Source organism: Ostrinia furnacalis, unplaced genomic scaffold (assembly GCF_004193835.3).
Source record: "Ostrinia furnacalis isolate ACB-3 unplaced genomic scaffold, ASM419383v2 OfSCF5073, whole genome shotgun sequence".
NCBI lineage: Eukaryota > Metazoa > Arthropoda > Insecta > Lepidoptera > Crambidae > Ostrinia > Ostrinia furnacalis.
In genome coordinates this window covers 120,925-135,761 of record NW_021135312.1, presented here as the reverse complement: position 1 = coordinate 135,761, position 14,837 = coordinate 120,925, and the positions used below count along the sequence as shown (strand labels likewise).

General features: G+C 35.0%; 1 protein-coding gene across 1 annotated transcript; it reads left to right on the top strand.

The window, feature by feature from the left end:
• The first annotated feature begins 13,110 nt into the window (after nucleotides 1-13,110).
• On the top strand, nucleotides 13,111-14,837 carry LOC114360522 (uncharacterized). The gene is made up of 2 exons (XM_028315248.1): nucleotides 13,111-13,237; nucleotides 13,958-14,837. Exon 2 carries the CDS (start codon nucleotides 13,958-13,960, stop codon nucleotides 14,327-14,329), a length of 372 nt encoding a protein of 123 aa, XP_028171049.1. The 5' UTR covers nucleotides 13,111-13,237; the 3' UTR covers nucleotides 14,330-14,837.

Genomic DNA, 14,837 nt, shown 5'->3' with positions numbered 1-14,837 from the left:
TTAAAAACTCAACTGAATTCCAAAAATATTATAAAAGCTATAAATACCTTTGCTATCCCAATATTGACGTACTCATTTGGAATTATCACTTGGTCACAATCAGATTTAAAATCCCTGCAAAGAACTATCAACACACATTTAACGCAGCAAAGAAAGCATCATCCGAAATCTTGTACCCAACGGTTAACCCTTCCTCGCAGCGAAGGTGGAAGAGGACTAATAGATATAGTTAATTTACATAATAGGCAGATATCATCACTCAGAGAATACTTTCACAATAAAGCCGAACACTCAACACTACACAAATGCGCAGCACTTATTGATAATAAATTGACACCATTAAATATGCAAGATAGGTACAAACAAAAAAATGAAACAATAGTCGATAATCGTACAAAAATCGAGGAATGGTCGCAGAAAGCACTTCACGGGAGACATCGAGCTGACCTCTGCCATACTTATGTCGACAAGGACGCGTCGAACGAATGGCTGAAAAGAGGTGAGCTTTTCCCCGAAACGGAGGCTTTTATGCTGGCTATCCAAGATCAGGTAATAGCCACAAGAAACTACAGGAAACACATTACTAAAGAACTACAAACGGATCTTTGCCGACACTGCAATAGCGCGCCAGAAACTATACAGCATATCACAGGAGCCTGCAAATCATTAGTACAGTCTGACTACAAGCACCGACACGATCAGGTAGCTTCCATAATACACCAACACCTTGCGTACAAACTTAAATTCATCAGTGAAAAAATCCCGTATTATAAATACACACCTACAACCGTGTTTGAAAACAGACAGTTTAAACTATATTGGGACAGAACATTACTTACTGATAAGACAATTCATTTCAATAGACCAGACATTACATTCCACGATAAAACTAATAGCATAGTGTACCTGATTGATATTGCAGTCCCCAACACACATAATATTCAAACAACCATCTCCGAGAAAATCAGTAAATATCATGATTTAGCAATACAACTGAAAACCCAATGGCGAGCACAAACCATCCACGTTATTCCCATAGTTTTGTCTTCTACTGGAGTAATACCGAAATTACTGAAACAAAGCCTTGAAATTTTAGATGTCCCAAGTAATTTGCTCTACACCCTTCAAAAAGCCTCGATACTGAATACCTGCCGCATCACACGTAAATTTTTATCCTCCGGTTCCACAGCACTGCGCCCTATGATGCTTGGCTGAGGCCCGCATCGTAGGTTAAGTACACCCATCTTTAAGGTGGAGAAAGATATAATCTTAAAAATAAAAATAATAATAATAACAAATTAGTTATTGTGATAAAATAAAATATTGTGTCAACCAAATGATGCAGTTTATGAGCAAAAGGATATAATGATAATATAATTTAGGGTCTATGTATAGTATTTTTATCTAATTAAAATATTTGTAAGACGAAATAAATGCATATTATTTATTATATTTGAGTACGCCAAAGTAAAATACTTTTTTTTAGTATGATATTTTAATACTTAATAATATGATAACGTAATAATATACCTACCTACAAAATCGCCATTTTAAATCATAGCGTACATAGAATAATTAATAAAGTTTTATATAATGTAGATAATATAAAATATATAGTCAGTAATATGCCTCATATTTTCAATAATTTCTCTGTAGCTTCATAATCTAGTTTTAATAGTAGGGTTGTTATAATTTTTTTGCATGTTATGTACGTTACATCCCGAATAGAAGTAAAAGCAGAATTAATTTTGTTATACAGCCAAGGGCCCAGATAGGGTAAAAAATCGCGTGCGAACAAAGTTTTGAATTCCGGTACCTTAAAAACAGGAGGCACACGTCTCCTTGATATAATTGTAGGTTGTGGTAAACGATGTTGGTGTAGGATCTCAGCCTTTATGAACAACTGCCTTACCGTAAGTACCTCGAATTCCTGATAAAGTTTAGCCGTAGGATAACGGAAAGGTTTAAAATGTAGAACTTTAATAACGGCCCTCTGTGCACGCTCTATGTTGATGAGATTAGATTTTTTGGCTTATCGTCATAATGAAACAAAATTTTCCTTTCCACAAGCCCGTAGTTACCAAATTCCGTTAGTTCCAACTAAAAAGTTGTTCGTCATATTCTTGACGCGAAATAAATCACAAACAAGGTTTCGCTCTCCACGTTCTTAGTGTTATTTATATTTACATGGAACCCGAAACTTCCCCTGACACCAGAGTTGCGAACTAATTCCAAAAGAAAAGACATTAAACTCATCTTTGTTGAGCAAACGAAATTGTAGAGCAACTAACTTGATAGAAGCCTTTTGTTATTCCATGCAGTAGTTAAAGTTATGTACACTAATAATATTAATAGTGAAGATAATTAAAGATGTTTGTCTGTTTTGAATAGGCTCTGAAGCTCAGGACCAATCCGAAAAAGTGTTTTACTATTAGAATCCTATATTATTTTTGGTGAACATAGGCGGTGCAAAGTTCGCTAGAAATAAATGAGACTACATAAAAATATGTTTCTAAGCTTCTAAATAAATTGAGGGGGAGGTATTTTTAACAAAATGAATTTTACGTTGTTCTCTCAGTTCTTGAGTCAGTGTTTTTTTTTAAACGAACTTGACTTGAAAATTTTAACAGGTTCAAACTTAAAGCAAAGTTAGGCAAGCGACAGTTGAAGTGAAAAATCATGTTCCATATTTAGTTACCAATCTCGGTCCTTACGTCCACTTTTTACTATCAATACTATTCACAAACAAACATTTTTGTACATTCATTAGTTGTATTGTAATGACTTTTCAAGATTATTCATACGGACAAACATCTTCATTTTGTACATTTATTGGGTTCTCTATAAGGCTTAGTTGTCTGCAAATGAAACGCAAGCGAACTTGGTAACGGCGGGTACTTGCATTTAGAAGTAGCTAAGATAAATGGTGTTATAATATTAATGCGTTTCTAAATTACCTTTTTTTATTTAAGGGTAATTTGGGATGAAAAACTCAACCGAAATCTGCTGAATATTAATTTTAGAAAAACAGACTTGATGCATTAGGGGAAACTTAAAAAAAAACTAATACAGTTACACGGTTTTCGGTACAGCTTCGTTGATAAATAAAGACAAATTCAATGAGTTATTAAAATCGATTATTAAAAAATACACAATCTACATACAATAAAGGATAAAATTAAAGCCAATGTATAATCATTTTCATAGGTTCTGAAAAAAAGTCATTTGTATTACCGGCTTATTGTTTCACCGGGGTAAATTATTAACTGTTAAAAGCACTTACAAATCAAACTACTAATAAAATACTTAAAATGCTTATAATTTCTATTCAGACCACGATTAAAGCGAGAAATCTAAATATATAAAAGGAGAAACTGACTGACTGACTGACAGATCAACGCACAGCCTAAACGGCTAAACGTAGGCACTTGAAATTTGGAAGGGATGTAGCTTAGGTACCGTAGAGGTGCAATAAGAAAGGAATTCCCGAAATTCCCACGGGAACGGGAATTAGCGGGAAAAACGGGATTCACGCGTACGAAGTCGCGGGCGGCCGCTAGTATACATATAAAGCCAGTGCATTTCTATTATCCAGAGAGATTTATGAAGGAATCTTTCGGCTGAAAATGGTCAAGTGCGCCCGTGTATGAACCGAGCAGGATTAAAATATAACTTCAATTGAAATACTGGCTTTTAAAACCTCTTTTGGTATTTTAATACAGTTCTAAGCTGATTTACTGAAGCGAGTGTTAAGTTTGAACTTATTCATAAAGGGATAAAATAATACTTTTTTGGATCTATAGTCTGGTTAATACGAGTATAGTCTGGGCTGTTTAATGGTGATGAATAGAAGTTTAGTTACGCAGTGTCGGGTAGATAATAGCTTTTTCAAATTTCACCACAGATACTGTAAAAGCATAGTATAATTATGAGTATTACATAGTAAAAGTGCGCTTTAAAAGCCAACTTACATAAACTAAATGAATGTAATTAATTTTAATTAGACTGTCTCTCGTAACTCTGCTTAAAAGGTACCTGCAACATTAAATTTACTTTGGACTCTCACATATAAATGATGGAAAGAACATTCCCTTATTAAATTCAATGTCTTTTTACAGAAGGTAAAACAGGTAAAAGGTAACCTTCTGCCTTAATTTTCATATTGTAAGTCATTATGGTGCCTTCCTGGGGTTGTGAAAGTAGGCCTTTCAATGAAATTTCAATTTCATTACACTGCTTTTCCAGGCCACTAAGTAAAATAGCTTTCGAAGGAGCTCGCCTTAAATTGAGTCCAGGCTAGTCATCTAAAATGTATCCTTTGATAATAATGATAAATGAAATTTTAGTAAGGTACTGGGCTACTCTATCTATGACCACATACCATACATTTAATCGTACGTGTTCATGCACATTATTGTAATGTCTGTCAAAAGTTTTGAAAAACGAACATTAGCGAGCCACCACACATGTAAAGCTCACTCGCCTTCGTGAATAGACATGTTGACTTTGTATGGCACTACAAGCAAGTGACGTCACTATTTTGTCAACTCAAATAAAGTACTTTTTTCAATTTCAATGCGACCAAAAATCGTAATTTATAGGTAATTTAAAATTCAAGACCAGAATGAAGTTTCTTTTTAGAAAAGTTCTGATTTCGAATTATTGGAGAATGGTGTGAATTGTCCATTGCAACAACTATAATAAAATAAAAAAATCTTACATTACTTTTAAATGTAACTTAGTTATAGGTAATACGAGTATACCTACATATACATACATATTTCAAATCTGTGACTGCCTAAAAGTATAATTAAGACCTGTCAAATGAAGTAGGTATTTTTAATAACATTCAAACTAAGGTCAAGTCAGTAAGGTTTATGATGGCTAAGTTCTGTTCCACAAAGGTAAATAATAACTTGAGCTTTGAATGCCTACTGTCAGATATTAAACAGCGAATTGCGCATTCTGAGATTAAGATTAGTTACCTCGATCTCAAGTTGATCTGTAGGTATTGAAATAAAGGTAACTTGATAATAAAACAAATGAATGTAGATAAAATTGAAAAATGTTTCATATCAAATTGCGCCTATCAAATGGCACTTTTTACTTAGTCCTTAACCCGTATAGCCAGGGTGGAGAGTGGCCAAATACTCTTTTTGCCCTTGGCAAATTAGAAAGGACACAAAGAAATATATTTTTTAAGAAGATATGATTTCTGATTTGGCAAGTTAGGCTTCCCATTCTGATGCTGCATTTTTAGACAGCCCAATTGGTAAAATCAATTTTGAAACTTGGTAAATCTATCATCGAGCTCTAAATCATCTCTTCATTTTGTAATTACTTCGTCCGTCGATGATAGCACTAACCGCCCACGGTCCTTCAACAAACACTGCGAGCTGAATATTGATGTGACATGATGAGCGTGCGTGCTCGCGAATACATCGGAACGCTACTGAAACGCAGTTAGGGCTAATACAATTAAATAATACAGGGTGAGTCAAAAATTTCTGCTATTTGGAAATAGGTTACACAAAAAGCACGATGTTACGTTTTATTTGTGCCTTTATATCCAAAATGTTTATGCTCCAGCGTTTCAGACTCCCAATTGAAAATTTCACATTAGATAAATCTAACTATGACAACTTTCTTTGTGTTATCGTCGTAATTTAGCTATTATGTGGATGGGGACCACAAGAAAACCTCTAAACTTTGGCGCAGTCGGGTAAATACAATAAAGTTGGTGAAACACCGGGAAATTTGAATTTTGATACTTCTAAAATTTAAAAAAAATATTTCAGTGTCTATTAACCATATTTTATGATTTCCAATGCACATACATTGCACCCATTGCATTATACTATTCTCTTATGGTAATATTAACATAGGTGCAAGGTATGCGAATTCAAATTCATGTAAAAATACGTGTTTTAGAAAGCCCAGCACTAACCAAAGTGGTGTTTTCTAATGATCTCTCACGTGCGGGATAACAATTTGTAACTCTCGTACCCGTTTGCTGCCATGAGGTTGGATGGTGTTATGCAAAAACTAAATTTTAAACAGGATGATTATGCAATCAGCATCCAAATTTTTAAGACAACTCAGAATCATCAGTAACTTAATCGATTTACATAAAGAAAACCTTTTTTTCATATTTAATTATTTTTTTATTTAAGTTTCTCTGGTCATTATTTGTATCTTTTTACTTGGTGTCATTCATATAAAACAGACATCAAAACAGAAGGCGTCAAACTTGTAATCATTTCTTTTGTCTTTTATTTCAATGTTTCAAACACAATACGTTCAAATGACGCACAATGAAATAATTGAACAATAATACCTGTCCGATGACGAATTTACTGCTGTGATTTATTGACTTCCAATAAAGAATTTTAAAATGTCCTTCTGCTTTTACTGCTTGTACGTTTTTGGCAGTAAATGTATGAGATTATGCAAATCTATTGCTTTTTCCTTATTGTTTATCATTTACTTAGTGCAAGTATCGTAACATAATTTAAACCCAAGGGTTTAAAATAACAAGTTATTTAATTTGTTAAGTTACTGCAATTATTCAAATTTTCAGTTCTATCAAAATAAATGTTGCAATATATTTGTTATCTGTCTGAAAACTGAACTGTCTGAACCTACTTGAACTTTCATTTGAACTTTTGTCTGGTTCTTGTCTCAAAGTGATTTAAAAGAAATTAACATAATAATATACACGAATACTTACACTACATGCTTTCAAAATTCGATTACCATCGGCATCAAACACATCCATCATTCACGATAGTGGACTATTGCATAAACCGATCCATCATTTGCTTAAATACGTCGCCGCATAATGCGCGCATAATTTAACCCTCGCTGCGTCTGGCGGGATGCATGACATCACTAGCTTTTGCATAGAGCTTGCCACGACATGCATCGAGTTTCAATTCAATTTCATGAATCTGTTATATGTTAAAGTTCAATTTAAGCACCTGAAGTACGAGTTAGTTCTGTTTTGTTCTTCCAATGTTCTTAGAAAAGAGAGGCTGGCACAGGCAAAACCGCGGCAGCCGCAACAGCGCCCTGAAGGCGTTATGGCGTATTATATTGAAATAACATAATTCTAATTTCACGGATAAGTAATAAATACTTAATATGAAGGTATTTTAAGAGCTAATAACATTATATAAAAAAATACAAGCTACTTTCATGTTTTCTATACTCTATCAAAAATTCTTATAGCTCATAGATTTCTCTAATATTATCTTCTTTGATATCGTAAAAATTGCACGGCGTAGGAGTGGATTTCGTTTAAAATAAACATTTTCTAGATACTACTTTGATTGAACTGTTCTCTAGAGACTCGAGAAAAATGATCATTTAAATGCACATGTATACGAAAGTATAAAATACACTAACGGGAATATTTTTAAAAAGCTTTTGCCCGCGCGTGGTTTCACACGTCTGCTAATACAGCCTATGATACTCAGAAATAAAGTAGGGTTCTAATGATGAACAATTTTTAAAATTCGTCCAATAGTTTTTGAGTTATTAGTTTAGATAGTATAGATGTTACGGTTAATGTGATAAATTGAAAATTATTAATAATAACCGGTTATTATGAATAATTCCCGACAGTCGCGGTAAAAGTGATAAATTAATCACATTTAACAGTGATTATTTAATAATTCAACCTTAGTACTAAAAAATTTCATAAAAGAGAACAACATCTTGTTTACGTGTTCGTGTACAGCCAAACTTTTGAACGTTTTGATATCATATATTAATATAATTTGGCATAATGAGTTTGGAATGTTTCTTGCATAATATTACTTTTCCATGATGCCTATAACATAATGTTTTGATTTTAAAGTGAAAAATAGGTTAAGGTGCGGCGGGGGTGGCCCTTGGGCCACCCCTAAGCCGCCTATTTAGTTTTATACACACATAAATGACCTCATATTAATCACATTTTCCAAATCGTGCGGTAATTATTCATAATAACCGGTGATTATTCATAATTTTCACATTTATCACTTTGACCGTAACATAGATATTAGTATAGACTAGTATAGGAGNCATAAATGACCTCATATTAATCACATTTTCCAAATCGTGCGGTAATTATTCATAATAACCGGTGATTATTCATAATTTTCACATTTATCACTTTGACCGTAACATAGATATTAGTATAGACTAGTATAGGAGAAGAATCCTAGACTGCATTCCACTTAACATCAGGTGCGATTGTGGTGAAACACCTGCCTTGTTATGCATAAAAAAAATAAATAAAAAAAGTATAGACAATATGAAGTATAGATGGTATAGATTAAAGTTAGAGACAGTGACGACTAAGTGATCTGATGATGATGATGACTTGAAGTAGGTACCACAGCTTAGTGAATCCAATAGGAACATTTTATAGGTCTGAATTAAATCACGTCTTGGAAATTTCATCGCAGTATTAAATATTGGCATTCGGGGAAGTGGTGGTGGATAATAATAATTGCAAAAGTTGTGATCGTGACTCGGTTGCGGCAGTGCCTTATTGCTGGGGATGTAGTTTGATTATTCCGTGCATGGATAGCTAATGTTTTTATTATTGATCTTAGATTAATAAAGTTTTGATAGATAGATATTTATAGACCGTTTTATCCACGAAGACGCGCCCCACCATTCTTCCGCTTATATTTCATACTACAATAATGACGCTCGGATTGCTCGGATCAAACTCCCCGCACCCGCACTTCTCTTGACCATAAATTGGTGGGCCGCGTCTTCGTGATTGAAACAAAGTACACACTAATAGTACATAAGCGCAAAAAAGTGTAGCTCTTCAAACGAGACCACTGGCTAAGCTTATTTCTCATACGTTTTGACGGTTGACAACGTCTAACAGTAGTGTCAAACGTATGTGATGACGTCATTATTTGGAAGGTATGATTTGTGCCTCACTTTAGACGAAGCGCTTGTATGAAGACTGTCCATATAATTATAACTTTTGAGAGGCTAAATATTGTTTCAAATATTTATGTAACAGCTTGTTAATGTTACAATGGTTACTTTTGTATAAATTCCATTGCGTGGTTAAAACTTTATTGGAAACTGCTCAAAACTAACAAATAATTGAACAATCGAACTATAAATTGCTCTATTTCCCAATTTTGGGACTTGTTACCGTTTGTTTGCTCCTACCCGGGATTAATATCAATTACCTTCTAATCCCAGTTCGAGCATTATCTGGGGATTGGCTTTTGATCGCAAGGCATTAAAAGTTACATTGAGTTAACAAATATTTAANAAACACAGTGAGATCTTTGTGTTGGTTGATGAACTTACTTTGTTACTGGCGAGAGAACAATTTCCTAAGAAATTTGTAAGTGCGTTAAAATGTAAATAATAAATTACATTTACATAACGGTTTAGGCCGTGCCGTTATTTTGCGTAGTAGCCAATTCTGTTTAATTAATATAAAAGCCAAGATAGAATTAAATTGAACAAAAAGTTAGACTTATTGTCTCTTATTCAGTAAGTGTGTGATTCTATCATTGAAGTAATATTACTACGTATAGTACATTATAACTCAATGGATTCTATAGACGTATTTGGCGACAGAAATTCAATATGTTGATTGAACTTCCTAATCATCATCATCATCATCATTTCAGCCATAGGACGTCCACTGCCGAACATAGGCCTCCCCCAATGCTTTCCATGTTGATCGATTGGTAGCGGCACAGATAATATAATACTAGTGTAGCGGCCTGCGTTCAGCGCTTCCCTGCTACCTTTACGATGTCGTCGGTCCACCTTGTAGGTGGACGTCTCACGCTGCGTTTTCCGGTACGCGGCCTCCATTCCAGAACCATTCTGCCCCATCGGTCATCAGTTCCGCGTACTATGTGCCCTGCCCATTGCCATTTCAGCTTGCTAATCCGTCGGGCTTTGTCAGCGACTTTGGTTCGTTTACTTCCTAATGTGAGGCTTTAATTCTAATCTTACAATATAACTTCGAATCTTTGTAATAGAAAAAATGTGTATTAGGAAATTTTTCTTTGTGTCACGTGCCTATGACTAAGCCTAGGCGCAGACCACCGACTTTTTGTCGGCCGATAGTTGGGCCGATTCTAATTTGTATGAAGAATCGGCCGATACCAAATCGGTGTAATGTGTGCACTCTCATACATCTCCATACTGATTACTTACTTAACAGCCCGACCCAACTATCGGCCAACTAAAAGTCGGTGGTTAAACATTGCATTTACGAGTTATTCACTCCGAACTTTTTTTCCTTTGGGTCAAGGTGGGGAAGTAAATAAATATCGGATATTTGGACACAAAAATAAATATTTGTGCCAAAGGGAACATCCTGGTTGTATGATCTTGCTTGCTGACTCAACATTGTGTGAATTTTGATACACACGTGCGTAAGAGTCACCGCAAAAATGACGGCAGTGGAAAATAGTTCCCACCATATTTTGAACTTTTTTCCCTTGTATAAGGTCCAAAAACAGTGAATAATTTAGATTTGTTGTGCCCGTTAAGGGCTTATTAAAGTTAAAGTCAGGAGCTTTAACTTACCTACAGACTTGGAAGGGCAAGACAGGTAACGTATATTTTAAATTTAATTTTGCATATGAAAAACTTAAAAAATACCTACAAAAATAATGTAAAACATATTTTCTTATTTAATTTAAAAAAATGTTTTGATAAAATAAAAAAATATATCAAAAACGTTATTAATATTATTAATAATAATAGTTGAATAAACTCACTCGTGTGTCTGTGTAAACTACATAATCTCAACAACGCTATATTGTGATTATTTCACGTTAAGTGTATACTTATTTATTGACCTACTTTATACAAGACTGACTTAAACAAATTAGTGATAAAATAACTATGAAGAGAAATTTTTTTATAATGGGGCTTGAAATTACTTTACAAAATTGAATTTATAAAACGTAGCATAATGTTATTTGTGACCAGTCTAATATTTTTTTTCTGTAAATATACAAATTCATCAAAGTATCTTCTGTGGGCAAAAATAGCAAATTACAAATTGAAAAAAATAGGCCGCTACCAACCGGGTGATGTGGAAATCATTGGTAGAGGCCTATATTCAGCAGTGGACGTGGCTGAAGTGATGATGATGATAATAAAAATAATAACAAAGGGGTTTTGCATTTGAACCTAAGTAGGTAGAATCTATGGGTATTCCTTTTGTTGAGTACCTACTACCAAAGTATTGGTAGAGAGAAATGTTATTTTTTGCCGTTTCTAGGTTTTCTTAGCTCTACCGCATAACTAATCTCTGCTGATAAGCTTAATAAAATCACATGACCTGAAGAAATCAGTAATTTTACTAGTACGAGCTAGTATTTTTGTTTTATTGTTATTTCTTAGCTAGGCTAAACGAAACCTCGATAACTGCGTATTTTTTGTATAAAAGATATTTTGTAAAAGTAACTTAATTGCACGAAGACATAGTCTGGGTAGGCCTCCCACTAGGTGGATCGACGATCTGTTGAAGTTCACGGCAAGTGCCTGGATGCGGCAGCGCAGGACCGGTCTTTGTATAAACCTTGGGGGAGGCCCAACTTTGGATGTCCTTTGGCTAAAGCTTTCATGAATATTTTCCATCTCTTTCAGAGACAACCATGATTGCCCTCCTCATCATGCTCTCAATATCATCATGCTACAGCCAAAGACCTTCTTACGCTGGCAGTAGACCCATTGGATACCCTGTGATTGAAACCACTGCCAGAAGTTCTTCTGGCAACCCTGATCTACCGCCACAGTTAAAAGGAGACCAGGCATATGCCGATCAGCTCAGCAAACTGCCGATTGATCAGCAGCTATTTTGGTTCATAAATAAGCAGCATTATGACGAGCTAAGAAAACACCCGAAAAGCTATCCGGAAAGGCCAAGTATTTTCAATGAGTATAACCAAGGATAGCGTTTAGTTCTGAGAACAAGATTATGAAAATAAAATTTCGACATCACTTGGACACGTGTTTGTGTCTATAGTGATACTATGAGTGAACTCATTTCATTCATTATCTCATGATGACCATGAGTGAACGCATCACTTACGTACTACATATCTGTGAGCTAGTGGTACGATTTTATTTGGCCTCGCTTCATTAATCCCAGACTTACGCCCGTATTCACAAACATTACTATGATGTCTCACAGTGCGCGTGGACGCACAGGGTGACACACGAACCAATCAGAGAGCTCTATTCAACGCTGTGCGTTCGATTAGCTGCTTCACTTAAGCAAGCATCGTGTGTGAATACGGGTGTCAGTCTCGATTTAGAACATTCTTTTCGGTTTCTGTCATTCTTTTCCCCCTTACAATAAAAAGTTAAACTCGCGTTGATCACTAGTTTAAACTGACATTTAGAATGAAAATGTAATTTTTTTATGCAGAACGAAGCAAGTATTTGACTGCAGTCACACCTGTATGTAGTCTAGTATGGTAGGTACAGATCTAAGGCCCTGTAAGTGCCTATTTACTCTTTAAACAAGTGTTCAACGCCCGCTTAAAAGTTAAAACTGTGACGCCCGTATTCACAAACATTACTATGAGGTCTCACAGTGCGCATGGACGCACAGGGTGACACACGATCCAATCACAGAGCTCTATTCAATGCTGTGCGTGCGATTTGCTGCCTCACTTAAGCAAGCATCGTTTGTGAATAAGGGCGTCAGTCTCGATTTAGAACATTCTTTTCGGTTTCTGTCATTCATTTCCCCCTTACAACAAGAAGTTAAACTGATTAGATCATTAGTTTAAACTGACATTTAGTATTTTTTTTATGCAGATCAGAACAAAGCAGATATTTTACTGCAATCACACCTGGATGCAGTCTAGTATGGTAGGTGCATACCTAGGTCATGTAGTGCCTATTCACTCTTTAAACAAGCGTTCAACGCCCGTTTAACTTTATAATAAGGCACTTTGAGTTTACGTTGACGACTCTACACATTGCTAACTCCATCGCATAACAAACATCTCTGGCGATAAGTACAGTCAACAGCATCTCAAACTGTACACATTGCTGAATAATGACACTTATTACGACTACATAAGAGCTACAGAATTGACATGAATGCCGCCGTCGGTATATGCATTGATGCGCCCTGAAAATCGCTATAAATATTGGCGATAAGTTTACCACTACACATTGTGGAACTGTGGTTGTGACTGTGCACTTGTGATATTATTGAAATCAACAGGTAAATAATAATTAGTTTTTTAAATACCCGTCAGCATTTAACTGGTAGGTATTAACGGAATGTAACACTTAATTAGTTTACAATATTTATGAAAAAGATAATTTTATTTATAATTGATAAACTGCACACAAAACTGATTACTGGAACTAAACGACATTGTAATTTAGCTGCCTTATTAAGAAAATCTTCTTCAAATAACACAGAAAGGGGATAATTATTGTCTGAAAAAGGGCTAATCTCTACCTACAGAATATCGAAATAATTAAAATAATATTAAACTCTTATTTAATCCGCTTATTATAAATCAATCAGATTTGATTGACGTTATTAGAAAAAAATATAATTTCGTAATACAAAAACGGGGTTTAATGGATTTTCGATAATATAATTAGTAAGGATCATAAAGATTAGATTAAATAAGTGTGAGAATGTAGAGAAGAATCGTTACCTACTTAGTTTACAATCAAGCACATCTGCCTCAAAATTGTTGGAGAAAAATTGCACCTAATACAAATATCTCTGGCCTCCCACTAGGTGGTCTGACGATCTGGTGAAGGTCGCGGGAGGTGCCCGAGAGGATTTTGTCCAGTAGTGGACGTCTTTCGTCTGAAATTCTACAGTTTAAGCTCAATTACAACTAGTGATAAAACCGAGCACAACAGACTTGACAGTGCTTTCTTCCGACTGCTTACTTATATAATAAATATTTTTTTCATCCAGATGCTGACCATGATTGCCAAATACCTGATACTCCTCTCAATAGCATCGCTATGCTTCTGCCAAAGGCCTTTCTACGCAGGGAAAAGACCAATTGGGTTCCCTGAAATTATAACCGATGGAAACGCCAACAATATCGGATCAAGCGAAACCAAGCCTAGCCATGAAAAGCCAAGCTACGAAAGACCAAGTCTCCCACCACAACTGAAGGGTGATCAAGGGTATGCCGACATACTCAGCCATCAGACGTTGGATCACCAGCCGTTTTGGTTCATAAATAAGCAGCAGTACGACGAGTTTAGAAAACATCCGAAAACTTACCCACAGAGGCCTAGCTATTTCAATGATCATATTCCAGTGAAACATTATAGTTAAATCTTTAGAAAGTGTTATAAAAATGCTTGTAAATAACATTCCTTTATTGTATTTTAGAGGCTCTAGAATTCCAGCTCGTTTATACGAAAACTGACAAACACATTGTAGAGAAATTTTGTTACAACTATTGTTATTTTGTTAAAATAAATAAATTATTTTTTATGATCCGTAAAAAAATTGTAAATTAAATTAATTAGCCTTCGCCGCGCCCCTACACTGTTCATTTGATTTGATAAGTTAAAATGAAAAATAATATAATTTTTCATTAAAAAAACAAAAAATACTGCCTCAGGCGGGAAATGAACCCTCGGTCTTTCATTTGCCAGGCCACTTTGATCATGAGTACTGAAAGGTCATACGTGTCCAAAACACACATTAAAAGTCCATAGACAACACGGATGAACACGTTCGGGCCCCGATTCTAAGGCTGGGTTGCACCATCTTACTTTAACTTTGAAAAACGTCAAAAATCTGTCAAATTCCATACAAAAAGCACCGGTTATCGTCA

Coding starts and splice junctions, on each gene's coding strand:
- LOC114360522 (XM_028315248.1), top strand. CDS start 13,958: ATGCTGACCATGATTGCCAAATACCTGATACTCCTCTCAATAGCATCG.